At 43.8% G+C, this 26,462-nt stretch overlaps 1 protein-coding gene across 1 annotated transcript in view; it reads right to left on the bottom strand.

Annotated features, from left to right (window-relative positions):
• CDK15 (cyclin dependent kinase 15) overlaps positions 1–26,462 on the bottom strand; it is a 36,299-nt gene that overhangs the window by 5,348 nt on the left and 4,489 nt on the right. Inside the window, exons 5-12 of the mRNA XM_068407945.1 lie at positions 24,535–24,629; positions 23,677–23,739; positions 21,558–21,681; positions 20,874–20,994; positions 14,881–14,974; positions 9,984–10,047; positions 2,858–2,906; positions 114–253 (exon numbers count right to left, since the gene is read on the bottom strand). Coding sequence (XP_068264046.1) covers positions 114–253; positions 2,858–2,906; positions 9,984–10,047; positions 14,881–14,974; positions 20,874–20,994; positions 21,558–21,681; positions 23,677–23,739; positions 24,535–24,629 — 750 coding nt within the window. The remainder of the gene's footprint in view (positions 1–113; positions 254–2,857; positions 2,907–9,983; positions 10,048–14,880; positions 14,975–20,873; positions 20,995–21,557; positions 21,682–23,676; positions 23,740–24,534; positions 24,630–26,462) is intronic.

The following is a 26,462-nucleotide window of genomic DNA, read 5'->3' as shown; positions in this document are numbered from 1 at the left end:
AGAGAGAGACATCTGGGTGAATGGCAGGGACTTTCAAAGTACAGAAGAAACTCATAATAAATGGCATGTGCAGTAGCTCTTTCTTGATGAGATGAAATTGAGAGTTAACTTACCAGCAGGAACCTGATAGAGCTGAGGAGGCAGAGGGCTGAAGAAGCCATGAAGAAGCGCATTTTGTGCAGAGATGCGGCCTCGAGGGAAGGCTGTAAGCATCCTGGAGGCCAAATCCTCTGCTGCTGGCGCCCTGCTCAGCCTAGGAAAACAGGAGAAAAAATAGCATACGACATGAGCACAAGCCAGAAAGTTGGAACCAGAACTTGACCCAGCCCTTGTCAGAGCTTGAGGCAGAGATAGTGGAGGGACACAGGGGAGCTGGATAAACCCACCCCAGCTATATAGCCTTCCAGGGCATTTGCTTTTCCATGTAAGTTTGATTATGTTGGAGTATATGCATCCAGGATTTCAGCTCAAACTCATGTTTTCAGAGGAATTTTGAAAATAAATTGTTATTTTGTAAAAAAAAAGGTTGTAAATAAAAGGAAAAATGCTGCTGGGGAGACTATATTTTACATGTCATAAGTGGAATATCAGAGGTTGGTGTTATCAGTTTACAGTGACAATGCAAGTGCACAAAATAACCTGTCTGGCCCACTGAGCAGACCAGAGGTCAAAACTAAAAAACTGAAGAAAATACCATTTCCCCTTTTCCTACCCTAGTACCAGTACTGCAGCTGGTTGTAAAATGTGTTGGGGATTCATGGAGGTGAATCTGTTTCTCAGGATGAGTGCTTAAAATAGATATAATACACACATGCTCCATGCCCAGCAGATACCATTGCCAAGTGGCTGCTTTCTAGAGGAGCACACAGCTGGGGACAAGGAAGTGGAAGAGAGAAAACAAACTGACAAGGAAACAAATAAAAATAGTCATTTAGTTTTACAGCTTTTACTTTGTTTGTTTGTTCTGATCATGTTTCAGCATCAGGAGGCCCACTGGACCATGGCCTGTTGTGCTTCCTCCCTTGGCCCCTGCCAGTGCTTCCCGTCCAAGTGACATCAGGCGCTGGGATCCCCCTGCCCCCGCACTCCCCCCCCTACACAGGACGTTTGACGTGCTGACATTTTTGTTTTGAGGAGATAAAATTTAAAAAAAAAGAAGGGGAAAAACACAGAGAGAGGGAGATCCTGAGAAACAGATTTATAAAAGGTATCTGGCCCCGCTGTGGTAGGTAACTGCTGAACTCTCACCTCCAGCAAAATGGTTCGAGCCCCTGCTGCCTTGGGGATAGGACAGGGAGCAAAAGCAAGCTGCCTGAGGCTGCTTGCTAGAGCTGCATCACAGGCTGCCCCTGCCATGGCAGGGTCTTGCTGAAGACCCTCTGCTCCCTCCATCCCTGCTGCTGCAGGCTCCCACACTGGGCAGCAACATGGTTCAGGCTTCCTGGTGGTGGCTGAGCTCTGCACAGAGCTCCCCTTTGATTTCTTAATTGGCCATGGAGAGTCATGGCTGAGTGGTCTGTATGAAGCAGCTCTTTCCTTCTCAAGAGCCGAGCATGCCAAGGCAGCCATTAGCCATACCGGCATAAGGACTCCGTAACGCAGAGCTGGAGCTGGCCCACGTGCAGCCCAGAGCTCTGCCGCAGAGGCGCTGGGCCAGCCCGTCAGTATGAGGCTATAATGGGGCCTGTCAAGGGATTATGGCCAAAAAGCAGAAGTGTGGTACAGTACAGTAGCAAGGAATATAGTTATTTCTTTGTTCAGGCTGAGAGAAGATTTGTTCTGTTCCAGGACCTGTGTTATCAGGGTTTGGGACACGCTGAGCTTTGTGTGTTTCTGAAGAAGTGCATGACAATGGCTGGTATTTCAGCAACCTGTGCTTTGCTGAAAACTTCAGCATGTTTGTTCAGCCATTCAGAACAGCGTCCGGGAAACCCAGCTCTGAAGGGCAGCACGCTGCCCTCTGAGCCGGGCTGGATCCCAAGCGATGAGCTGAACAGATAATAAACAGCAGCGATGAAAAATGTGGTTCCGTCCTCAAAGAATATTTGATTCTTGACCTGTGCATGAACACAATCCTGAGGACAAGTCCTGTCTAGTCTTTTCCTACATATCTATAAAGCCTGTTGTGTGCCTCAAAATCAGTATTGGGGGGGATTCGGTTTTGCTGACTTTATGAGCTAGGTTAGGGCACTTTGCCTGATTATACATTTCTTTCACTGATACGTATATACATTATGTATATACATGTGTGTGTGTGTGTGTACATATATATGCTTCAAAAATACTCCCTTCTCTTAGCACTCTAGGGAGTGATTGGGTGGTGTTGGTGTGCCTGGTCAAGCTGAGGTATGTAACCATGGCCCTAGTCTCAGCTTTTTGCCACCGAAGAATGTGAATTTTCCCCTCCTAACTAATCACGAGATTATTTCATTGTCTTGTAAAAATGCTGTCCTAGCACGTCTTCCTTACCACTGTTGAGCAACATTCCTACAGTCTGTTTCTAGAAATGAAAATTGGGACAGTGCAAAGTCTGTCTTCAGTCTGGGCAAGAGGGCCTGGGAAAGTACAACCTTCTGAATCGAACCGTGCCCTGCAAAAAGCTGCACATAATGTCATTGAATCACTGCTTATCTGAGAATAATCACTACTCCTCTGAGAATAATAAACCCACTATGTGCCTACCTCTACTGCAATCTCTCGAAATCAGTTGCTTAACTGACGTTAGATCTGCTTGTTACTACAGAGCCACCCTGCTCTTCCTGAGCTTGCCAAAAGAGCTCATTTCAAGTTAAATGATTGCATAAAGAAACAAATAAACCCACAGGCGATTTTGACATTGCCGTTATAGGTAGCTTACCTGTCACAGATGACTCGGAGTCTCTGAGGTCTCCTGGAAGCAACCAGTTCTAGAAAGTGTAAGATGCAATCACAGGATTAAATGAAAATCAAGCCAAAAACCGTTCTTTGAGCCCTTACAAAAAACACATGCTCAGAATTTCAAAGGGCCCTATAGAATCTGTCATATAAATATACATTATTCCTATAGGACTTGAGTACTAGCATTGATGTTAATAAGGCTGTTCCAGTTCTGTAACCCTTTTCTTCCACACATCTGTGAATATAGGCCTTGGGCCTCCTGTTACAGTGCGAGTCTTAGCTTTGACTTCAGCATCAGTCCCTAAAGCCTTCACACGAAGGAAGCAGAAAGAGGTTTGCAGGCCTGAAGCCCCAGCAATTGTCTTGGCTTACCAAGGGGCTGCTGAGCTTCAGGTGTTGCCCTGTGGGCACATGGGGCTTTTCTGCATGGATCTGGCAGAAAAAATGTGGATGGAGCAAAGGCACTTGGGTCCCACTCTCTTCTTGCCCAGTTCTCGTTGTCAGTCCCTCACTAAGTTTGTCATTTATCAAGTTAACCATTTTCATGCACACTTTGTACTTACTGTTTCAAACATCTCTACCAGACTGGAACTTTGCAGAGTTTGCAGTTTTGGGAAGGCTGTGTTGTTGTTGCCATTTGTCAAGGACACCTTTCTAAACATTGTGGAAAATGTAGAGGAATACATTCCTCAAATGTTTGCTTATGAAGCATGAATATTCTCAGGCTTAGATACGAATGAATGGCTTAAGCCTGGAAGATTTCCCCTTAGAGCTGACCAACAGAGACATTTTCTTGCATCAGAAGGGCTGTAATTTCTACCCAGCTACATTTTCCTGAGCACCATTACTGACCGCAGAGATGAACGGTGCTCTAGCCCCAGAAAGGAGAGCAGGAAGGGTGGTGTAGACCTCTCCTGGAGCCCAGTCCGGACAAGCATTCCCCACGGCAGTGAGACCATCAGGAGGCAAGCGCCACTGGTCTTTTGGCAGTAAACTTGGAGCTCGGCTGGGGCTTATGCTGCACCATCAGAGAGCATCTCCCCTCCCTTCCTGCTGGGGAGCACCAGACACATAATCAGGGACAGAAGGTGCTGGCTGTGGGCGAAGCAGGAGTCCCCCCTGCCTTCACCTGCATGGCCATGTCCAGAGTGCCAGCCCTGGGGGCTCGGTCACTCAGTGTCTGACTTGATGCACAGGCAATTTGAATAAGTGCAAATGACTGAACTTTCAGCACTTAACCTTTCCAGCAGCAATCTTTCACCATTAAGCCAGGCAAGCAGATTGTTAAACCTGTCTATCACAGGGTAAGTAACAGTTCACAGTTGAAGTGTTCTCCTGCACCCAAATACTAAGGTAATTGCTGAAGCAGTAAATGGCAATATAACCTGGGACAGGATTCATGACTGTTTAGGTGCCAGAGCACTGGAATTATTGCCAATATATAGAAGTTATATATTAGTATCTTGAATAGCCCCTTCCCAGATCAGTCACTGAGATTAACTCTGGCAGAACATACCTCTTGGATCACTAATAACAATTTTCTCTGGATTCTCTTTCCTTCATTTTGCCCCCTCGACTGTAATAAAAGTGTAGAAATAAATTGTCCATATTGAGTAGAGATGTAAAATTTCCAGGCAGAATAGAAGAAAAAAATTTCAAAAACAGTTTGGAAAAGCATAAGATTTTTTTCTATGAGGTACAAATTTTTACCTCTTCACAGAGCTGGCCAAAATCTTTCAGATATTGTAACTTTCTGCCAGAAAATTTTTATTTGTGAGATGGAAACATTCCATGACAATATATCAATTTCCTTTAATATTTAATAAAAATGTCAAGATGACTTAAATATTGTACTGTAACTCTACTGAAATCTTTTAACATTAATATTCTTTAATGAGTTTAGCATAAAAGTCAAAAAATGCACATTCAGTTGATAACAGCAGGGCAAAATGTTTCAATGATATTTAACTGAAATGTCACTTTGTTTTTGTGGAGTGCATTTTCAGGATTAACATTCCAAAGAAGAAATAGGATTTTCTTTACATTACAGATAGAAATATCAGCTTGCTTACTGGGAATTGGGACGAATACCTGAATTATAGTCTTCGCTGTCTCGAGCAAGCCTCTGACTTAAATTTATCATTTATATAACATGGAGATTAATAATTATCTACAAGGGGTAGTGTAAGAGCCAGTGAGCCAGCTACTGCTGTCCCTGTCCAAACACATCTCTCAGTGGAGAATTCTGCTTGAGTGAAGACTGCCAAACTTGCCACTCTGAGTATACAGAGCTTTGATTATAAATGGAAGATACGGGTAAGAAAACAGTGTGTCTCTGCTCAAGGATTTAATGCAGTTAACTAATCCACTTTAAATCAGTTCAGATTAATCTCCTGACTGACCCCATATAGACAAACCCTTAGAGAATGCCGAGGCCCCATTGTGTCGAGCAGGGTAAGAACAGAGCAGTAAATATTTTCCCTACTGTAAGATTAAGATCAATCTAAAACTGTAAAACAATGTAAACAGCACCTCCTTAAAGGTAAGAGATAAAGAATATTTGGATATAATTCCAAAAAGTGGATGAACTACTGATTTAATTGTCTTACAATGATGATCTAGACATAAAATGATGGGATTGTGTTGGGCTGATTGGCTTTTTTAACAATACCAGTAGATCTGAAAGGTATCACTTGGGTTTGTTATTTTCTATCAGTATGCAAGGCAGTGTGTGCTAATGAGGAAATACCTTTCTATATGAAAACCCAGGTGGAAGTGGCTAATGAACTGATAATGAGGCAAGCAAGCCAGAGGACAAAAGTTAAACTTTCCTAATTGATGAAGAGAGAGAAAGAGGATGCCAAGTGCTGCTGGGTGGAAGGCGCTGGGTTTGCAAGCTCGCAGAGAAAATTTCTCTCATTAGTGAAATCTCTGTGGCTGCAGGACAGAAGCAGAGCTCTGTCTGCGTGGCAGCCTGGAAACTGCAGGCTGTGCCCAGGGCCTGACAGGTAGGAAGTTTCCCTGCAGCCTGGCTGGCATATACTGCACATTAGTTACAGTGCTGCTCTTCCCTTTGGGATCAAAGCCACGTGCAGTTTATGGTGACAACAAAAATTTCATCGTTTTAGAATTAAGTTTCCAACTATCCCATTTGTTAAATGAAGCATCAGCATAAAAGGTGAGACTTTAAAAAAAAAGAAAAAAGAAAAAAACCACCCCACTCGGAGTGCAGACTTCATCTGCATTCTCAAAAATGTCACTGGCAGTTTGCTGTTCGGAGCCTGCTGCTTGTTGCCTCCATCTGCTGGTGGCATCTTGGAAACCCAACAGATACTAAAAATCTACTTGGGAGCAGCAGCTGACTCTTGAAAGCTTCTAAATCTCATTCAGCGTAGCAAAGCCTACAGATATGTAAAAAATTAGTTTTAATTTAAAAGACATTACTGAATCTGAAAAAGCCCAGTGTAAAACCTGCATCTGCTAAGTGAGATGATACCACCTGCCACAGGAAACTTCAGTAGTCAGCCTGTGCAATAAATCAAGGAGTAAAGCTCACTCGTAGTGAGCTCTCATGTTATAAACAGATAAGCACTGTTCCCTGCTCATTGGAATCCAAATGTCAGAAAAAGGAAACAAAAACCATCTCGGTGCATTGGGCGCTCCAGTATTCCCAGTTTGGCAAAAGCACTAGCTTAATGTCATGGGCTGTGATTCCTAATCCTTCCCTGCCCTTGACCCCTGCTGTCTAGATTCAAACTTGTAACCATTAACGGGGCTGGATCAAAACACTGGCCTTCTGGTGTCACCAATGGTGTTTAGAGGGGATTTAAACTCCCTGCTTTTCAGCGCAGTGAAATGAACACAGCAGTAGATTAATGCAAGGATTTGAGCTCACACAGCATGAGAGCTTTCAAAAATAGTGTTAACAGAGCTACAACTGCCTCTTTCAGGAGAAGCAAAATGAGGGGAACAGAACAAATGAACAAACACAGGGCAAAGCCTTGTCGCTATGGGCAGGGCTCCTAAGCCTGGGGAGCCAGGGAGAGGGCCAGCAAGTGCGCTGAGACATGGGGCAGGAGCTCTCCCAACCCTTCACGTTCTGCAGGAACCGGTTCTCAGGCCAGGGCTAGGGTAAAACCATGCTTTCAGGCCCCATGGCTGTGTGTAATTCCCTACCCCAAGTGTCTCTCCTGCAGAGAGGCGGGGAGATCACAAGCTGCAGGGCCAGCCACGGAAGAGTGGCTCACCTGGGGTCAGGCACCGGTTGAGATTTTGGCAAACTGTAGGCAATGGGCATGAGGCCCATATCTGAACTTCTTTGCCCAAGAAGGCACAGGGGCATTGGGTGGACAAATAGTCCTTTGCACATTTCATCCCTTGCCAGTTGCCCATAGAGGGGGCAGAAGAGCTGCTCTTCCTCCAGCTGCCCTGCGTGTGCCTGGCTCACAGACCCACAGCCCTTGCTCTGTCTCCTCTTCAGACTCTGCAGCAGGATGTGCTCGAGCCCACAGCAGTGACAGGAAAACATCTAAAGGTTTCCAGCTTTAATTTCAAAGATTCCTACTAACCCACCTGGCCCAGGAACCCTTCCAGTAACAACCTCAGTCTGGGGCTGAGCCTACACTGCTGAATCCAGTGGGAGTTTTGCCATCAACTTCAATGAGAATAGGATCACACCTCAGTGCTTTGTTTTGCCCGTGTTCGTTCCTTGCCTCGGGCAGGAACCTGTTTGTTTGTTTGCTGCCTGCGCTCACTGCGAACATCAATAGGACTAGCTAAAAGCATTCGAGCCATCAGATTTGGGGAAGTGCTCCAAAGTTTGTTTGCTTATCTGAACCATCCCAGGCACTCAGCTTTGCACAACTAGGCTGGAAATAACCTCAAGAGAGGTTTTCTCAGGCAGACTCCACAGCTTCCACTCGGGCTGAGCGTGTCCTGGGGGTGGAAACAGCACTTGTGCTTCAGGGAAGAGAGGGGAAGTGCGCAGGAGCGTGTGAATGGCAAATATCTTTAAACAAAGAGACTAATTTACCTTCTTACAAGCAGCCCCATCAAAAACTGACTTGATTTAGCTCATGAGTAGGCCAAATAGTCCAGCCTCATATGACTAACCTTCTTCTATCCAGACTGGCTTGTATAATCCAGGTGTGAGCTAAGTGCTCAGTTCCAGTACGTGGCCGGAGCAGCTTGGAGCGCCTTAGGCAGGCTCTGAGGATGGGAAAGAGATGCTGCCTCTCCAGCTAGCCCAGCTATTGCCCCAAACACTGGCTCAGCACCCCTCTCCCATGTGTTTGCTAGCATGGTGGGATGCTCCCACCGGAAGGTGTCCTCTGACTCCTGCATTTCTGTCTGCTCCAGCCACAAAAGGCACCAGCATCACAGGAGCACAGCACAGGTCAATTCTGCCCCACTGGAGTCCATTAGGGAAACTTTCTATCAAGCCTGAAAGCAACTCAGACTTGAAAACTGCTTATGATGACTAGACTTGCCTTTACTGGAGCTATTTCCCTGCTGCCTAGGTGCCTATCCTCTCCCTCCCAGCCCTGCCACTGGCACTCTCCACAGCAGCAGAGGACAGCACTGCTACTCAGACAAAATAGAGCTAAGTGGGAGTCACCACTCAGGGAAGTTCTGGGCACTCACACATTGTTGTCTGTACTAGTTTCTTTGCTAGCGTAGCCTTAATGCTTGCACTTTTACATTGTCCTTCTATGTAGCATCAGGATACCTAATCATCATCACTGAGAGTTTTTGGCCTTGTATGAGCAAATGACTGGCATAAAAAAAATTCTTTGTGATCAGTTTGTCCCACACACACGAACATTTCTTTCCTCCCAGACTACCCTTCCCAGCTTGTGGACTACCCAGCCAAGCCTTCAACAACTGAGAGAAGAAAGTGCTTCCTCCAGCTGTCTGCTCTGTGCTTGCTCCCTATCCAAATTAAACTTGCTGTGGACAGCGACACATTCCCATTTCACGCTGGTTTGATTAATGTGTCTCAGCTAATTGTGTGAAGGATTCCAGTCCTTTTGGCTGTGAGACCAGGTTATTGTTCAGCCAATCGTGGCTACCATGTGAAAATGGAGGCTGTTTAGTGTTCATGCACCAGAATCAAAGGAGGGGCATCTTGGACTGGGTCACAGAGCAACACCCACTTCTTTGAAAAGATGTTACTATGCTCTACTAAACCTGTAAACCTCTTGCTCAAAGCACGTCTTCTCCCTTCCCCTCTCCCCCCTGCTCTTTTTTCCCCCTTCTGGATAGACAGGCTCCCCCCACCACTTTCTTAGGGTACAAGCAAGAGAGAATGGCTAGATTGTGGATGGGTGGATTTCACATTCTAGGGTTTTTAATATTTCACTTTTATATTTCTCTCAGAGAATGATCCTGCTGAGAGGCTGAGAACCAGTGCTCATCATTTCCCCCTCACTGACACTTGAATATATTTTCCCAAGAGAAAACATTAAACAAAAAGAGAGAGAGAGAAAGGGAGAGAGAAGGGGGGAGAGGGAGAGGGACTGAGCTAGCTTTTCAAAGCATACTTCTCAACCTGCCCACATCAAAATAAGAGACAACTGGCCCTTTGAAGTCCAGGACACAGACTTCTCTCCCAGCCCATGTGGAAATAAAAGAAGCCAGCTTTATAAATCACACAGATTTCTCACCTTGCCTACATCAAAATCAGGGACAGTGACCTTTAAAACTGAGGTTTAAAGGCCCCCAAACCAATCTCCATAAAAATAAGGACAGTTCAGATAAACGGAGTCTCTAGGTACCTGTCAGCTTTTCCAGTCTAAAGCAGGAGACATCGGTCCTTTGCGCTGTGTGGAGACTAACTGCATTGTCAGCACTTGCAGCAATGAAATCTTCCATCAGCTTAACATATATCCAGTGCTCAGTGAGGCAACTTTGCCACACATGTACCTTTGCTTGTATCCTAGGACAATCCCACTGTTGTAGGTCCTACAACAACACTATTGTTAAGTAGCTCCAGGGATTTAGTAACACTGAAGGAGAGGATTTTTCATCATGAGAATTACTGACTCAAAAATTAAGTGGCTAGTGGCTCAGAGAACAAGCTGGCATTCTTGTGAGTTAAATCCTACCTGGGTTATAGTTGGGGAGCTTGGAAAGTCCTGGCCAGGTGTCCTCAGTTGGGACTCCCAATACCTGTGCAAAAGAAGAGAGTGAGAAGAGCAATAACGTCTGTCTGCCAGTACCCTGCCTTGGTGTGTAGCTGGAGGAATCGGTCTCGATGGGGAGAGACTGTGACCTTTACTGTAAACCAGCACAGATTCACCCTGCCCTGGCTGGTGCTGGATCTACCACTGCACATAAAGGACACTGACGTTTTAGCACTTGATTGTATAGCAGAAAGGGTCCTGCTGAGACTGAATGTTGCTGCTGGGAACATCAGTGAACGTGTACACAGCTTCGCTGCCAGGTGCCACTCCTGCATGTGTTTGCCAGCCCAGGGGTCACATTGTTCAGCCCCTTTTGTCGCTGAAGGTGTCCTCCTGCACCAGAGCTGCACTGAGGACTTATTCTGCCCCCTTGCACTGGCAGCAGCTGATATGCTCAGTGGCAGCACAGGCTCTGAGCTATGATAGAAACCCCTACCATTCTGAGGTGAAAAAGAAAAGCTGGCAGGCAGGTCTACTGGAGGCGCTAGAAAGCAGCCCAGTGGCTCATCCTGAAGGGTCCAGAACTTCAGCAGTGTCTTTGGCCTTTATTGTGAATTGTGGGCTTCAGAAGTAGGTCCTCACCAAGCAAAGTCTGGGCCAGTAAAGCCTCCTCCAACCTCATTTTAGTTGCTGAATGGTGTGAGATCAAGCATATCTGGATTTCTGGGCCAGCTGCAGTTGTGGATGTTTAGTGTTATTACTCACCGCATGCAAAGTGCCTTGTGCCTATTGATATGGATGAGTTGTGCTAAAGAGGTAAAGCCACATATTTAAGAAGAGTTCACAGCATGTGATATGGTATTATAAATCAGTACTGCTAACTCCCAAGTGTTCAAAGCTTATCATCCAGACACCCCCAAAATTATCAGATTTCCTTTAAAAATGGTGAAATTTTAACATGAAAAATGTCACGTTTTTTATTCACTTCCTCTTCTCCAGCGTTACATTTGTCTCACATTAGTTACACTTTGCATATGATAGATAATTCCTTTTCCTTAAAAAGAAAGCTGGGAACTATGATATGGGGAACTTGGCCTCACAGAAACTTGTGGTAAGATTGCAAGAAAACAGGCATCAGTAAAAAAAGACATTAAAGAAGGAAGAAATATAAAGCCTGGCTGTTGCAGTTGTTACGCACCTGGTAGCTGATTGCTTTTCTCACTCACAGCTGGGAAACAGCTGTGAGGACAAATACAGCTACCTGGATAAGACAGCCACAAGCAGGGACTGCATCTCAGGGCTGGCATGTATTAGCATGGTGGTCTGGGGGGGAAAGCAAGCTAGGGTGGCTTGCTGGGGCCCATGTTTCCAAACTGCTTATGGACTCAGCCCACCACAGCAAAGACCAAGGGGTAGGACCCTTGTCTCTGTTCATCTGTAAAATCAGTCTTGGAAGCTTGAAAGCTCCCCAAAGAGAAGGTGTCTTGCAGCGGTCAGCCATGTAAGGATGTTGGAAGGTGGCTCACTCCAAGGGTAATTTGACAGCTCTGAATGACGATGCATTCTTGACTGGTGTGTGTATCATGTAAGTAGGGCAGGTCTGCCCAAAGCAAACTCTGTGTGCACAGGAAAGAGAGAGTTGGAATCTGAACCTGAATCCAGAATTTGCTCTCTTTTGCTACCCTCTTAGCTTTCCAGGAAGCCACAGCAAAACTCTAAATATTCTGCATTGAAAATTCAGGTGTGTGTTATGAAGTGCCACCCTTGCATTCATCTGGGCCCTCGTTCTTCAAGGTTTCTTGAGAACCATCGGGCATCATTCCTAAAGGCATCAGAGGGATCTCAGGAAGTTCAGTACATAGTGAAATCATACTCTCCAGGGTCAGCTCAGCACTCTGCCTCTCTTTGGTGAAGAATTTAGGAAAATACTTATTTGTGCATGCTTGTACTTTGCTACATAAGGTTTTCAGCAAATGCTTAAATTTTGCTGAGTTGAAGTGTGAAAGCATTCAGAGCACCAATCACTGAATGCTATATGAATATGGATTTATAGTTATCTTTTCTGAGTCTTTTCTTTATGAAAGATGCTATTCCAACCCATGAATTTGGATATGTTTTTGAATCTCCAAGGTAATGGGGCAGGTGATCTTTTTTTTCTTTTCTTTTTTTTTCCCCTGGACCTTTAATGAGATTCCTTGCTAAATCAGACAATGAGTTATATTTATTTAATTGAAATTAATTATACTCTGGGGATTGTTTTATCTGTTGTGTATCTGCCCTAAATCTAGCTGTCAACTCTCTGGTCCATGCCGTCAGACAAAGCGAAACAGTACTTGCTACTCTGCCATCTTTCCCCGGGCAGGCACTTTTTACTATAGTGAAAGGTCTTGGTACAGCTCAGCTCAGTCCACTTTGGAAGAGGCATAGTTTCAGCCACAAACATATTTACAATGCCTGTATTTCAGCAAGCACTTTAACTTGGTATAGATCAGTCCTCTCTCTCTGCCCTCTAACTGCTTGCTCCTCCTGTGATGAACCAGCTGAAGGAATCAACCTAGCTGATTTTGCTTAGTTTTGTTGGGAAGTTGTATTTTATGTTTTACGTAGAGAAGCCTTGTAGCCATTCATTTGGCACTTGTCACGTGTTCAGCTCAGCCACAGAAGCATGCTGGTGGCATGCTGCAGCGTCATCCAGTCCACATGAAGTCCTTCTCAGTACAACGTTAATCAATAAGATGGATGAACGCAAAACCTCTGACTGATTTCTTGAAATTTGAATGATGGATCTTAAGTTTGTCAGGTTTCCTTACTCTCCGTGCCACGAGAGAACTGGAGATGCTGCAGTTTGCATTCACTCAGGCCACGCTTCCATAACCAGAACCGCTGGCCTAAGTAGCTCCTTGCTCTTTCTTCCCTTCCCATTTGGTCCTGCTCCTGCGTCATCCCTTCATTAGTACTACTGGTCATTAGTGCTACTGTTTGTGCAGCCAGATGATGAACTGGGTAAATAAACTGTTCTCGTTTAGAGTAACCCAGGGAGAAACCCAAGTTATAGGTTCCCCAGTTCACATAGCCCCACATGTGAGGGGTGACACAGGAGCAGGAATGAGCAGCCAGGGATAGAGACGGGGATGGAGACTGCTTAAGGTGGCACTCGCCTCTAGAAGAAATGTTGTTGAAATGACAGTCAGTCAGTCCTGATGGTTCAACAGGACAAACACTTTTCACAGAATGGGGATTTTCCCAGCTATATACCTGTACGGTGTTTGAACCAACAGTCCTGTGTGGAGATAAGCATGCTGGGCCATACAGACTCAGGCACACAAATGCAGGCAGTCTCTAGACCAGTGCAGGGTGCCTCTATTATTAGTACATGAAAGGAACTGACTATTAGAAAACAGTAGGAATCCCCATTCTGAACCTCACACTCAGCAAAATTTCTCAAGTTAGGCATCGAAAGCCTCTAAGGAGCTTTGAAATCCTGGCCTAACACGGAGCCTCATTCCAGGCTGTATAATAACATAAAACCTTCTGTGAAAGGCACTAATTATTTCATGGCTCTTAAAGCTTCCTCATGATTTTTAAATAAGTTTTTTTTGCCTTCTATAGCACAAATCCTATTAATCACGGTATTAGTTATAATACCAGAGAAATGACGATAGGGCTATAACCCTCCAACTGCAAAACCACAATAAATGTATCCAGAGATTTCAGAGCCGTAAGTGGAAGGATACCCTTCATTCACACCCTGGGAAACTGGACCCTGCCCTGGCTTTGAACCCTGTTAATTGGCCAAGTATGGATTTTTTTTCCTCAATAATTTTTTTTTTTCCACTCTATGAAAGAGAAATTCAGCATTTATTTAAATGAAGTGAACTCAAGTCTAAGAACTGGATCCCCTTGTCTGTGTTTTTATCACATTCTAGCTAAAAGCAGAGAGGAAACCCTACCAGGCAGGAGTGTTTCTGGATGAAGAAGGGATTAAGAAGGAAAAATCTGACTTACACAGGCTTGAGGCTATAAAGCCCTTTCTCACCACTTTCCAAATTTCAGTTTTCGGTACTTTCTCCTTTGAAAATCCATGTTTGGGAAACACTCTATGCAGAAGAGTAAATCCGTGGGAGGAGATGTGAAAGGGCAGACACCTACAGCAAAACCCAAGAGGAATCTATAGGTCGACCTTCCTGAAGAGTCAGTAACAGGGTCAGCAACAAGCAGTAAGGAACATACAGAATCCACTAGTGCTGGTAACTGCCTCAATCCCACCAAGCAGCACTAAGGGTGTGCCTCTGTGTTTCAGTTTCCCCAGCACAAAAAGGGGCTTAAGACGCTCCTGAATATGTCTGCTCTTACTCACTGCTGCCTTGATAAAGTAATTTCACACTTTCCATTATGCCAAAGCAGTCTCTAGGGCCGCACCATAAACTGGATGATACAAAATGTTCCAAGTTAAAATGAAGAAGGATCTCTGAAAAACCTCAGGGTCTTGCCATTTTCAAGGTAGTTTAAGAGCAGTATTAGAACTCCTTTGTGAGAATATGGTGTGCTGTATCCTACAGTAAGTAAAGGATTTAACAAGAAGGAATAGAATTTGCAGTACCTGCACACCTTTTATGCCTTCTTCAATTTGATGTCACTTTAATTGGCTTTAAATTTTTGATGAGATGACAAACATCAAAGGAAAGTAATTTGATTTACTCCTATGTCTGTAGGAAAGTTGCCAAATATAAAATGGGTTACAAAGTCTCCTATGAACTTGGCAGATTGGACCAAATTATTTCTGCTATTCACAGGACCTGTGCTTAGGACTTCAAAATTAAGTAGGGGGCTGGAGCAACAGATTCTTTTTCTCTCCCATTTCAGGGTATATTTTACTCACCGCCCAGATCTTCGCCAGCTGTTCATGAGTACCAGAAGTTCCTGCAAATATTGGCTGGCCCTGGATCATTTCAACAAATATACAGCCTGCACTCCTGCAAGAAACCCAAGGTATTAATTCATTCACGTACATGACATATATAATATGATTGTTGGGATGGGTGGGGAGAAAGGAAGAGAGATAATTGTTGGAATGGAAATTTAGAAATCCTGATTTGTAAATGTAGAAATCCTGATATAAGCTGTAAACCCTACATATTTTGCAGTTTGAGTCTGAAAAGTACCGTCTGATGTGTAGATATTGTATATCCACCTCATGTCATCTAGTGAGAGAGTGTGTGAGAGTGTGTGTGTGTGTGTAGCAAGGCAGGACATAGGGTGTCTGTATATATGTAAATAAACACAGGCTTCAGTGAAGGCTGATATACCTCTACAGTATGGTGGTAGGCAGGATGCAGCATTATAAAAAATCCTACAGGTTGTGGGAAGTCAGGAAGGTTTCCTTTGGAAAAGGGCCATCTTATACATCCCTGGTCCTGCAGCACTGTTCTAAGCACTTGCAACCGGCCCTTGTTGCAAGTTGTATGCAGTGTCATTAACCTCATCGAAGTTCTACAGATTGAAACACTTGAATTAAAAAGCTGACAAGTCAAATAGCACAGGAGCAGACTAGAGATACGTTAAATTCACATCCCTCCAGGATTTTAGAAAAAAATAACACAAAGTTCCATACAAGTCTGTTCCCATCTCCCTTTTTCTCATCAGCACCACTCACTAAAAAACCCCTCACTCTTCACCATCAAGACAAGATAGGTGATACCCTGGGAAAAGAAACCCACTAACTACCATCTTTTTTTCCAGCACCAAACAATTTGTTTCAGGTCTCTTTCAATTTATCCTGTTAGAAACCCATCTAAAAAGATGATTGTGGCAGAAGCCTGTGGAATACTAGGTTGTTTTCCATGAGAAAAAGGTGCAAAATTGGAGTGATAACAGCAGGAAAGATAAACAGGGAACTACTACACACTATATTGGCTTGAAGGATACATTAGATGCAGAAAGAACCCAGAGGCACTAACACTGGAGAGATTTTTCCTTCAGAAGGAATTAGCTTTTCACTGGAAAACTGAAGGCAAGATTTCATAGCATAAAGAAATTGGTGGCAAGAGCAAGTTAAAGTATTCTTATTTTTATGCCATCCTCTGCTCTGCATTTCTGCCAAAGCAAACCAGCCAGTTTAAAAACCGCACCAAACCCTGAAAAAAATGCTTAATTTTACTAAGGTGGATTAGTCCTGCTGGCAATAATGACGAGATAGTTGTGGTCAGGCTAGACTTACCTATTTGCAAGTATTTCCATCTCTTATTGTACAGTGTAAAATTCTGCTCAATTACTTTTTAATCTTTTTCCTCCAAACTTTTTCTGTTTACTGTCTTTTCACTAAGCCCCATCCCAACTTTTCAGGTTTCAGTCTCAATCTTCTTTGGTTATAGCAAATTTGAGTCCTTCAAGCTCAAATGCTGAAAACCCAGATTTGTCTAACAGGCTCTGTAAGTATTATTTTCACTTGCTGAGCAACAACTGGTAATCTCTTCTGGTCATCTGTACTGCTATGTTACCCCTTGTACCTTGTTTTTGCAATACCGTAGATTCTTGTCCCACCTGGCTGTGGTCAGCTGAAAGCCTGACATGCAACTCATCTGTGGTATTCATTTTGGTCATCCTTTCGCAGCAGGTGATGCCAAGCCTGTTTGCAGATCCATATCTAATGCTGTTTTCACAAACATCTCTGCTGCACTTTCCCTTAGCTTCCTCTACTCTAACCTTGGGTCTTGTGAGCTTAACTCCTTACTTGTCTAATACACTCTTACGGGGTCCAGGCGTCATGAAACTTAACCCACAGCTTTTGCAACGTAGATTTTTTGTGTTTCACAGCACTACCACATCACTGGATACTGTTTTGGAGCCCACAGATTGATTCTGCTGAGACCAGTGTCATACCAACCCTCTGTTTTCACAGCTGATGTACATGCTCAAATGGCTCACCCTATTTTGCAGCCACAGGGGCTGCTGTAATCCACTGATTCTATTGCACAAGTTTAACCGTATATGGTCAAAGGAATTTAGGTACTTTTGATTTGTAGGGAGAAGAGAATCAGCTCTACGTGTTTTTGGAGCAAATGATCCTGACGTTCACCCACAGTTCGGGTTCTGATATCCTATCTAGAAATGGCCATTAGACTGGCAGCAGCAGAAACGTTTTTCCCTAGATTCAGCTAGCATTTGCTAAGAATTACTTATAAGCAACAAGTTCAAAAATTCAAATCTAATGAAACAGTCTTTTCGCTAATAGGCAAGCTGTCAGTTTGAGGAGAGGAACAACTTGTAGGTTGTTACAAATGTACCTTCTGGTACTCTCTTTTGTATTCCTGGTTTATTCCTATTATCTCTGGAAGCCTTTAAACCTCAGTGTCTCTAATAAAGACAAAACTATCAGAGCAACCACAACTGCTGGAAAGGACGGGCTTTTTGTTTCCTGTAGTGAGACTCAGCTGACCAGCTGTCTTTAATGCCTGCTTGATACTGTATTGATTCATCAGTGGCAATTATGACTGTTTCTATCTCTCTGTGTTTCCAGATGAAATACACTTTTCTTTACAAAAAAAAAGGCCAGAAGTAGCTAGAACAACTGACCTGTGGGCACCCTCCTCTTTTCCCAGGTATTTTTTGACAATCTGTTAAAGTAGGACTTTGGAAACTAGTGCTAGTCATCATATTAGCCTTTCAGTAGAGGCCTCAACTTTCCTCCTGAGACATGGGATTTACAGTTACTGCTCTGACAGCATTATGAGGATCCTTCTGTTAATGAGGATGATTCAAAAACATTTACCTTTAAATATTTCTAAAGTTTTAGACATAGTGGGGTTTTGTTTTTCCCCTTTTCCTTCTTAGCCCTCTGATATTAATTTCCAAGGTCCTCTTACCGCTTCCAGTCTACAAGTTTCTCAATGGGTCTCAGTCCCATATAGCTGCCTTAGGAAGAGCTAGGGCAGAGGGAGGGGTCTTTCGGGAAGAGGCCTAGACATGATATTTCAGCATGTGCCAGATATGCACGTGAATCAAGACCGTGACTTGTAAAGTAATAGGAGAGGTATAACTGGTTATAGGGATATTTAGTGAGCATAAACAGGGCTGGTTCAGACAGCATGGTTGCATCTGCCTGCAATCCCTGGGGCAGGTGTGAACACTGCACTCACTCCTCAGCCTGCAGTGCTGCATCACACAGTGGAGAGACAACTTCATCAGGATTAAGATCTAAGATATCTCTGTGGCATCCCAGAGTTCCTTCTCCACAGTTTTTCTGGCATTGGGAGATTGCAATTTTATATTTAATTAGAAATATATCCCTCCTTTTGTTCCTCACCGAGGGTGCTCTGTACGGTGGGGCCCTTAGCCTATATCTCCCGGTTTGGCACAGCGGGGCAATGCAAACCAGGCTGGGGAGAAGGCTGTAGCAGTCCTGGCAGGTCCACATTAAATGACTGCACAGGAACTCCTGTACTACATGAATCTACCTGGGAAGATTGCTCTGATTTTTTTTGTTTAATGGAATATTATACAAGGAAAGCCTGACTGAAAAGAAGACATGACTTAAGGCACTCATGATGTTAGCAGCTACTAGTGCAGCATGTGCATAAAGCACTGGGTGTTTAAAAAAAAAAAAAGTCTTTCTGATATGCAGTGTAATCTCCCTGAAACGTTAGTCTCCCTGAAATCCCTTAATTGAATCTGCTAAAGTCCTGAAGAGAGAGTGAGGGAGAAAAAGAGAGAAAAAAGATACAGAGAGATTAAAGCAGCTTTTCTAGTTAGTCCAAGAGTGAGTGAGTGAGTTTCCTTCTATATCTCTTTCTTCATCTATTCAAGGCCTCATTCACTTCCCATGTGCCTCCCACTGGCATTATTGCTTCTCAAGCACACTATGCATGAATTGCCATAATGTTTTATTTTGTTATAATTGGTTTCTTTAAACCAAGGCTTTAACACCCACTGTCTCATGCCATTACCAAGGGCATTCTGGCCTGCCTTCATATAAATTGCAGCATCCAAAAGACACAGGGTTTTTTTCCTTTCTTCCCAATAGACAAGTAACATCTGTGTGAATTCACATTATTTCCTAATAGACAAAAATTGAGCTTAAATGCAGTGTACATCAAGATAATAAATGACTCTTGTTAGAGGAAGTTACTGAATAGAGCTCACTGAAGTACTCTCTATTCTCTCAGCATGACATCTTTCTTTAGGGCAATCACTTTGAATGTTGTTATTATAAGGAGGTGTTATAACAAAGGTGCCTATAGTGTGAGTGTAGTTCAGTGGGACTGAGAGTACTGTGCTCTTAGAGCTGGTCAGAGTGCTGGATGGGATCTTTGTACACCACTCCTATGTTGCTATTCATTACACTAGAGCAGAGTTATGTAGTGAGGATGTTGGTTTTGCACAGGCAGAAATGCCAAGCTTTCTGTGTGTAGCCAGGGCTTTGGACAGGGGTCAACTTTCAGGAAAAAAATAAACAGGCTTATACCAGCATCTGCCTAATACAAACGCTCCAATCTGCTAGGCAGGCATCTTCTTCAAACTCAGCAGATGTTCCTGAGAGACTGTCTGGAGGGGAAAGGTGACAGGTAGTGGGGGAGAGAAGACAGGAGTATTTAGACTGGCTTAGCAGCTGGAAGCCATTAGAATTTAGCAAAGTTTTCCTCCTTGGAGAAATCTTTAAGCAATTAAATTAGCAGCAGGCCTAGGGAAGTGAACAAACTAAAAGCTCCTGTTTTCCTGAACAGCCCTCCAGACTTAGGCCATCAGAGTCTCCGATAAGCCACAGATCTCTGGAGGGGGATATAGCCTGAGAAGACCTGGAGCTTTGCTGTTTGTAAACTTACCCAGCCCTCTTCTTGCACTTTCTTCAGCCTGCTGCGCTCCCACCCTTTCCCAGCCTTTGACTCTGCAGAGCAGTTAAGAAAAGTCTCAGTGTGACAGGCACAGGCAGAAAATTAACTGGTCTGAAGAAAGGGTGAAGCAGCAATACTAGCTACAGATGTAAAATTGCCCAGAACAAGGGTGGTCTCCTGCAACTTCAAGAGCTGCATGTTGTCCATGAGTAAGTCAGGACTGCGTTGCTGGAAGCGGGCTCAGGCTGGTACAGAATTGAGGCAGAAGGCGGATGAACCCTAGTGCCCAGCTACACATCCAGGCCAGCCCAAAAGGACCAGTGGGACACCTGGGAAGCCCTCATCCTCTCCTGCTTTCTGCCTGCTCTCAGAGACCCCTCTCACTTCAGCTCTGCTAATGTGTGGCTTGTTTCCTGTGATTTCCAGCCACATTAAGATTTTGGGATAGAGCTCATAAGGTAACAAGGCTTTAACAGAACACAGCCCTTCTCCTGTATGAAATGGATAGTGCATCTGAGACATGTTTTTTGAGAAGAAGGGCAAAGTATCACAGAAATAATGAAAATCTCAGATACCTTTCTATCTCCAGACCCATTCAGAAACCCTTCAATGCCATGTTTTGTTACCAAGGCCAAAGTCATCGTTGGTGCAGTTGTGGATCCATTGTTTCTTCACAAAGCCATTGCTGTAGAGAGCTACCACTGACTTAGCTGACCACATAGATACAAAACAATAAGTGCATTAAGCAAAGGTGTTCTGTTGCAAGACCTAAAAATGCTTCATGTTACCAAATGAGATGTACATATCTCATAAATATTATCAGATGAGGTTTGTATAAAATCATAGCTGAGATGTAGTGACATCATTCCCCAAAATTTCTATGAACCCAGCAGTACAAAACTCCCCACTGCTCACACCTTGTCTACTCACAGGTGTTAACTCCTCTACTTACAACTTTATCTACTGTAACTTGGTTGACTTCATTTAATTCAGATAAAGATGATTTTTCACAAGGGACCCCAGATGCTTTGAAATTGGTCAGTACCAGATATCTAGATCAGAAGAATAATCTGTAGCTCCAAGCAACACATCAGGAGGACGGTACCAGAGTGTCACCACTTCGGAGGAGTATGTCTGTCTGGCGATGGTCTTGGCACGAGCAAGGCCTAAAAAAAAAACAAAAAAAATGCTGTGTTAGGACAGTCTTTCTACCTGTACAACACACAGATGGTAATAGTTGGAAACAGGACATTATTTTCTCTTGGATCTTTAAGCACGAGCAATCCCAATGCAGTTTACAAGCAATTGACAAAGAAAGCGTGTCTGGAATATACCTCTGGGGCAGATCAGATCAAGATGCTGTGTTTTGCAGGGCTTTACCATTTGTGACTAAAGCAGCCATCTCAAACCAATGCCAAGAAAGCCTTTTGGTTCAGCACATTGCTGTGGACTCTACATGTTACATTATTTTCTGAACAGAGAGGGGTTGATTCCCAGTTCTCTTGAACCGGTTTTATGTGTGGCAGTAATTGCTCTGACTGAAATGAGGTTACTCCCTGCACCTATCAGTATAAATGCAAGAAAGGCTGGACCAACCACAGAAATAGTATCCTGAAGTTCACTAAGAGGTTATGCTTCTATGCCTTAATTGGCTGTGGATACAGATCTATATGCATGCTAAAGCTTCAGTCTGGGCAGATATATTAGCAGTATCCCAACTGTGACTCACCAAAGTCAGCTAATTTGAGCTCACCAAGGCAACTGATGAGCAAGTTCTGGGGTTTCAGATCACGGTGAAGAATGTGTTGTTGGTGGATGAAAGCCAGGCCACGCAAAAGCTGGAACATGAAGAGCTAGAAAAAGCCAACAAAAAACTGAAATGATTTTGTGTAACGTTGCATTGATACATTAACTCTCAACTTCAGGAGAACTCCTGGAACAAAGCAGAGACAAAGCAAGTAAGAAACCAGTAAAAATCCCAAAAATGTGTAGAGCTGGGTGAGGAAGAGAAAACTGCAGTGGGGCATGATAGCCCTGCAGCTTTCTGAGGTTTTTGGGGTGGAATACTTGGCCATCGAGGCAGTTATAGTGCAGTCCCTAAGTGCACGTTTTGGAAATTTAACTTTTCTTTAGAAATGGACTACTGCTTGCAGGAGCAAGCTCAACTTGCCAAAACACAGACCTGGCTTTCAGAACAGCAGATATTCTAATTTCAGTGTTCAAGACAAAGACATACAGCCAGGCAAAATAAAGGTTTAAGGAGCTGTAAGTTTTGCCCATTCGAGCCAGCTGACACCAGCAGAGGGAGTTCTGCGGCCGCTGTACTCACCACCTCTTCCCAGTACAAGCTGGACCAGTAAACTGACTGACTTGACAATACGAACTGTTATCTTCAAGTTGGGAGAGAACAGAAGGACCTGATTTGAACAGATATAGCAAATAAGAGATGATGAATGGAGCAAGCAAGCAGGAAAGTAGAAAAGCAAGCAAGAAAGAAATATCTAACTCCTACCACCACGGCAGTGTAAATAAATAAGCCTGGGGTAAAATGAGTTAGGCTGAAACAAGGTATGAAATTGGACAGTGGACAGAAACAAAACACGGCAAAAGTAATTAGACTTCAACAGAGAAAAGATATTTTTCACCAGAAGCTTAATCTGAAGAGAAGGAAAAACAGTGACACCCATAGGCCATTTTTGTACCAGAAAAGTGTCCCTGTCATATTCTGCATACTTGAATATGTAAGAATAGGAATTCGATAGGAATCACTCAGGAAAAAAAACAAACAACATTTGCCAGCAAAAATGAGCAAGCTAGATGACCCTCCTAAAGGAGCAGTAAATCGTTTTGCAGTTCAGTTCCTGCTGACCATGAGGATTTCGGATAGGAAAGCACAGCAGCTGGCTAGTGTTTACTCACAGAAATGCCAGTGAGTACATGTTACAGCTGTGTACTCCATGGGCTTTACAAGGCCGCCTGGTAGCAGAGCCCTTGAGAGCTGTGCCAAAACTACAACACTTGGACATATCTAAGCTTTAAGGATGTTTAAAATCTGGGGCCCCAAGAAACTTCATTAGAATTGGTGTTGCTTAACAACTATCTGGAAAAAGATGTGAACAAGGTGGCAACATTTGAAGATGACAGAAGTATTTAGATTAGCCATGATAAGAAGTGACAGGAACTTCAGAGAGATCTGGCAAAGTCAGATGAATAGGCAGTTTGATAAGATACAAAGTTATTGTTGACAGCTGTAAGATAATGAAGCTGCTCAGGAAAAGGACCCAGGCATTCACTGAGGACATCTGCACTGAAACCTTAAGTCAGTGTGCAGCAACAATCCTGGAAGCTAATGAAATGTGAAGATGCATACAAAGGAGAGTAGGAGACTATTATAACATCAGTCTATAAAGTAAGGGTATATCTTCACCTGTGCTCAGGTCCGGTCAACCAATCCCCAAAAGCTGTAGTAGAAACAAAAGGGATTTAAATGACTGTAAATATGAAGATAGTTCCATATGAGGGGAGAGTAAGATTTGAGAGTTTTTAATTAGATAGGTGAATAATGTATTCTAATGAGAAGAGGATACAAATTTGTCTAGAGACAAATTTGCTTGTCATTGTTCACTAAAGCTCAATGTCCTCTTGCAGGCTCAGGAAACAGGAAGAGGGACTAACCGAAAAAAGGCTTGGGAGACTGAGAGGGAGGTTGTTACAGCTTTATCAAAGGCAGCTTTTACCCAAAGTGTTTGTCACAAATAAATATTAGTAAGCAATTTACAGTGACCATTCATAGTGAAAAATAACACTTCCTCATGCTTTAAGGGATACTAGTCTTTTAAGGAACTCACCATGACATTGCACGAATGAAGTCCTCCAGGATGCTGGCCCATATACTGTGCTAGATCTGTGTGCTAAATAAAAGAGGAGAACTTGAGGCAAAGCTGCTAGTGTAAAATGCTTCTACCAACAATGCCTCTTCTGTAAATGGAAAAAATATGCAACCACTACAAAGGTGTCTCTTTCACCTTGGTGAACATCTTATCTGACACAGCACACGAGGATGTGCTTAAGTGCTGGGTCAAATCATGGACCTGGCTGACCTGCTATCTCACTCTAACAGTTTATGACCTGAAGCTGATAGTTAACAGAATTCATACTTGTACCGGAATTAATCATAAAGCTGCAGTAAGAAGGCATAGCTCCTGTATTTTTGTTATAACTTGGTTGATAGCTATCAGCAAAAGCAACAAAAGTAGCAAGACTCATGCTGAGAACTTTTTTATTGGCATCCTGCCCTCCCCATGAGAGCAACCCTCAGCTTGGTCATGGTGAGCCACTGGGGTCAGTGCCAAATCTGACCCCAACTGGGATATGAGCTCGTATCATTATTTCCTATCCTTGCTGTGGCTCAAGAACAGTACTTTTATTGTGCTGTCAAGGCAGAAATGGAGGTAAATAGTGTCTGCCACCCTAGTGGAAACAAGAGGTGCAATAATTTTTGCATACAGCTGTTGCATATACGGAAAGAAAAGAGTAAGGCTGTGTGGCTGGAAAGCAGGAGATCAAGAAGGAAAATCAATCACTGCACTAAAGGATTACAACTCGTTTCTTTGTAGATGTCTCATAATGCAGTAAATTCATTATGCAGCCACCTCCCCGTACTTCCAGTACTAGCTCCACAGGAAGCTAGAAAAAAATCAACTTACCATGTACTCAAAGACAAACGTTAGTGTCTCCTTGGTCTGGATAATGTCATGAAGCAGTACTATGTTGGCATGTTTCAAACTCTTGAGGAGAGAAGCTGGGGAAACACAAAAGGAAGATCAACTTTGCTGCTGCTGGAAGTGGAAGGAGAAAGTGCACACAGCAAGGCAATGAAAATAAAAAACTAGGGAGAAATAGTCCAAACTTGGCAGTTCTATAAGAAGCAGCAGCTATCGAGTCTGGAGGAGGATGGAACAGCTCCTTAGAGAAGCAAGCATCAGTGCTCCAAGCTTGGCAGGAACCCGTCCATCTCTCAGAGGTGGGATCTTGCCTCTGTCAGAAATAGCATTCACAGTTCCCAGCTGTCAGCTTCTCAGCTGAGGAGAAATAATTTCTTCAAGGCAAACGCCAAGAGGCAGGGGCTAGGAGCTCCCGGAGCCACAACGCAGCAGCCCCCCGCCTGCCACTGAGCTTCTCATCCTTCTCCCATCTACCTCCTGGCACATGCCCTCAGCAGCACCCTTAGGAGACTTCTGGGGAAAGCTGAGTTTCTATCAGCTTCCAGCTTTACAATATCAGGGTGTAAAAATCTGCCAAAAGAAATTACTGGAGATGCTAAGCTGAATTCTGAATTTAGCTCTCTGCTTTTAGCTTGGAGAAAGGATATTGGTTACTTTCCCTGGTTTAAAACTCAAAGAGCAGAGGTGATGAAGTTACTGAGTGAACAGTAACTTGTTTGTATTTATACAACTTTGGCACATTTTTTCTTTCAGCCTAACCATCTAAAAGCATCATTGCAACTGTGTGGCCCTGGTCCTTAGATGCTGACATGCCTTCGCCAAGCCTCAGCACACGCAGGGTGTGGTGATGGAGTGGGCAGCACATGGAAGAGTCTCTGCCTCCATTATAGGCCACAGAGCACTGACTGATGCTAAGACAAATGCTACAGCCTTCTGAGCCTTTCAGCCTTGCATTCGGTTTCTCATCATAGAGCCAGCTCCAGCTGACACAGTCATGAAGGCAGCTTCTCAGCAGAAAGTCTCAAAGATAGTCTTTATGGGGGAAGAGCATGCACAGCTTCATCATTTGCTACCATAGATTTGAGACAATAGTTGCTGTAGCTCTGTACAGAGAAGAGGGATGTGGGGAAGTGGTGGAGCTGAGATCACTTTGCCTGTAGATCCCTGGAACTACTGAAGAATCCGAGCCAGCTGTTATACCAAAACTGTGCGCAGACAGAAGCCCACAGCTCAACAAAAACAGGGGTCCCTGACTCCAGATTTTAGTTCTGCTTCTGACGTAGCAAAATAGCCTCAGAGCTGCTCCAGACTCACCTTTCCCTGCTGATTAAAACCAAATTAGTCTACTGTCAGACCACGCAGTGCTACAAATGTCATCCAGATAAGGCATGGGCATACGATCTCGTTTTTGCTGAATTAGCCGAAGCACACAATACAGAGCTTGGGCCGGCTGTGGGAGGCCAAATGAGTTTTGGTGCTGGATAAAAGCTGCTTTTTGTTTTTCAAACAATCTGCAAAAGATATTTGAAGAGTTTCATGCTGGCAAAGCAAATTTATACTGGATTAGCACTTTGCTTTTTGTAACCATAACAATTTCACCTGGTTCTAAAAGCCCTACAGCCAGATACACTGTATGACACAGCTGTGGCCTAAGCGTATGTCAATACTGAGGCTGCTGAGCAGTAAGGGATGCCTGATTCAGCATAACTACTGGAAACAGCACAGATTGTAAATTAGTTCTTGCATAGAGCTTGGTGCTGCTGCAGCTAAACTGCCTCTAGTACTTGTGCTAGCCCATTTAGCTACCAGTATGTTTCCAGTGCATGGCAGTATGAACCTTAAACACACTCCACGTTGCACCTAATTGCCTATGAACCCAGTAAAGATACTCTGGCTAGATCCCATCTGCT

Source organism: Nyctibius grandis, chromosome 9 (assembly GCF_013368605.1).
Source record: "Nyctibius grandis isolate bNycGra1 chromosome 9, bNycGra1.pri, whole genome shotgun sequence".
Taxonomy (NCBI): Eukaryota; Metazoa; Chordata; class Aves; order Nyctibiiformes; family Nyctibiidae; genus Nyctibius; species Nyctibius grandis.
Note: the sequence above shows the minus strand (reverse complement) of the source record. Positions and strands in the feature narration are given on the sequence as shown.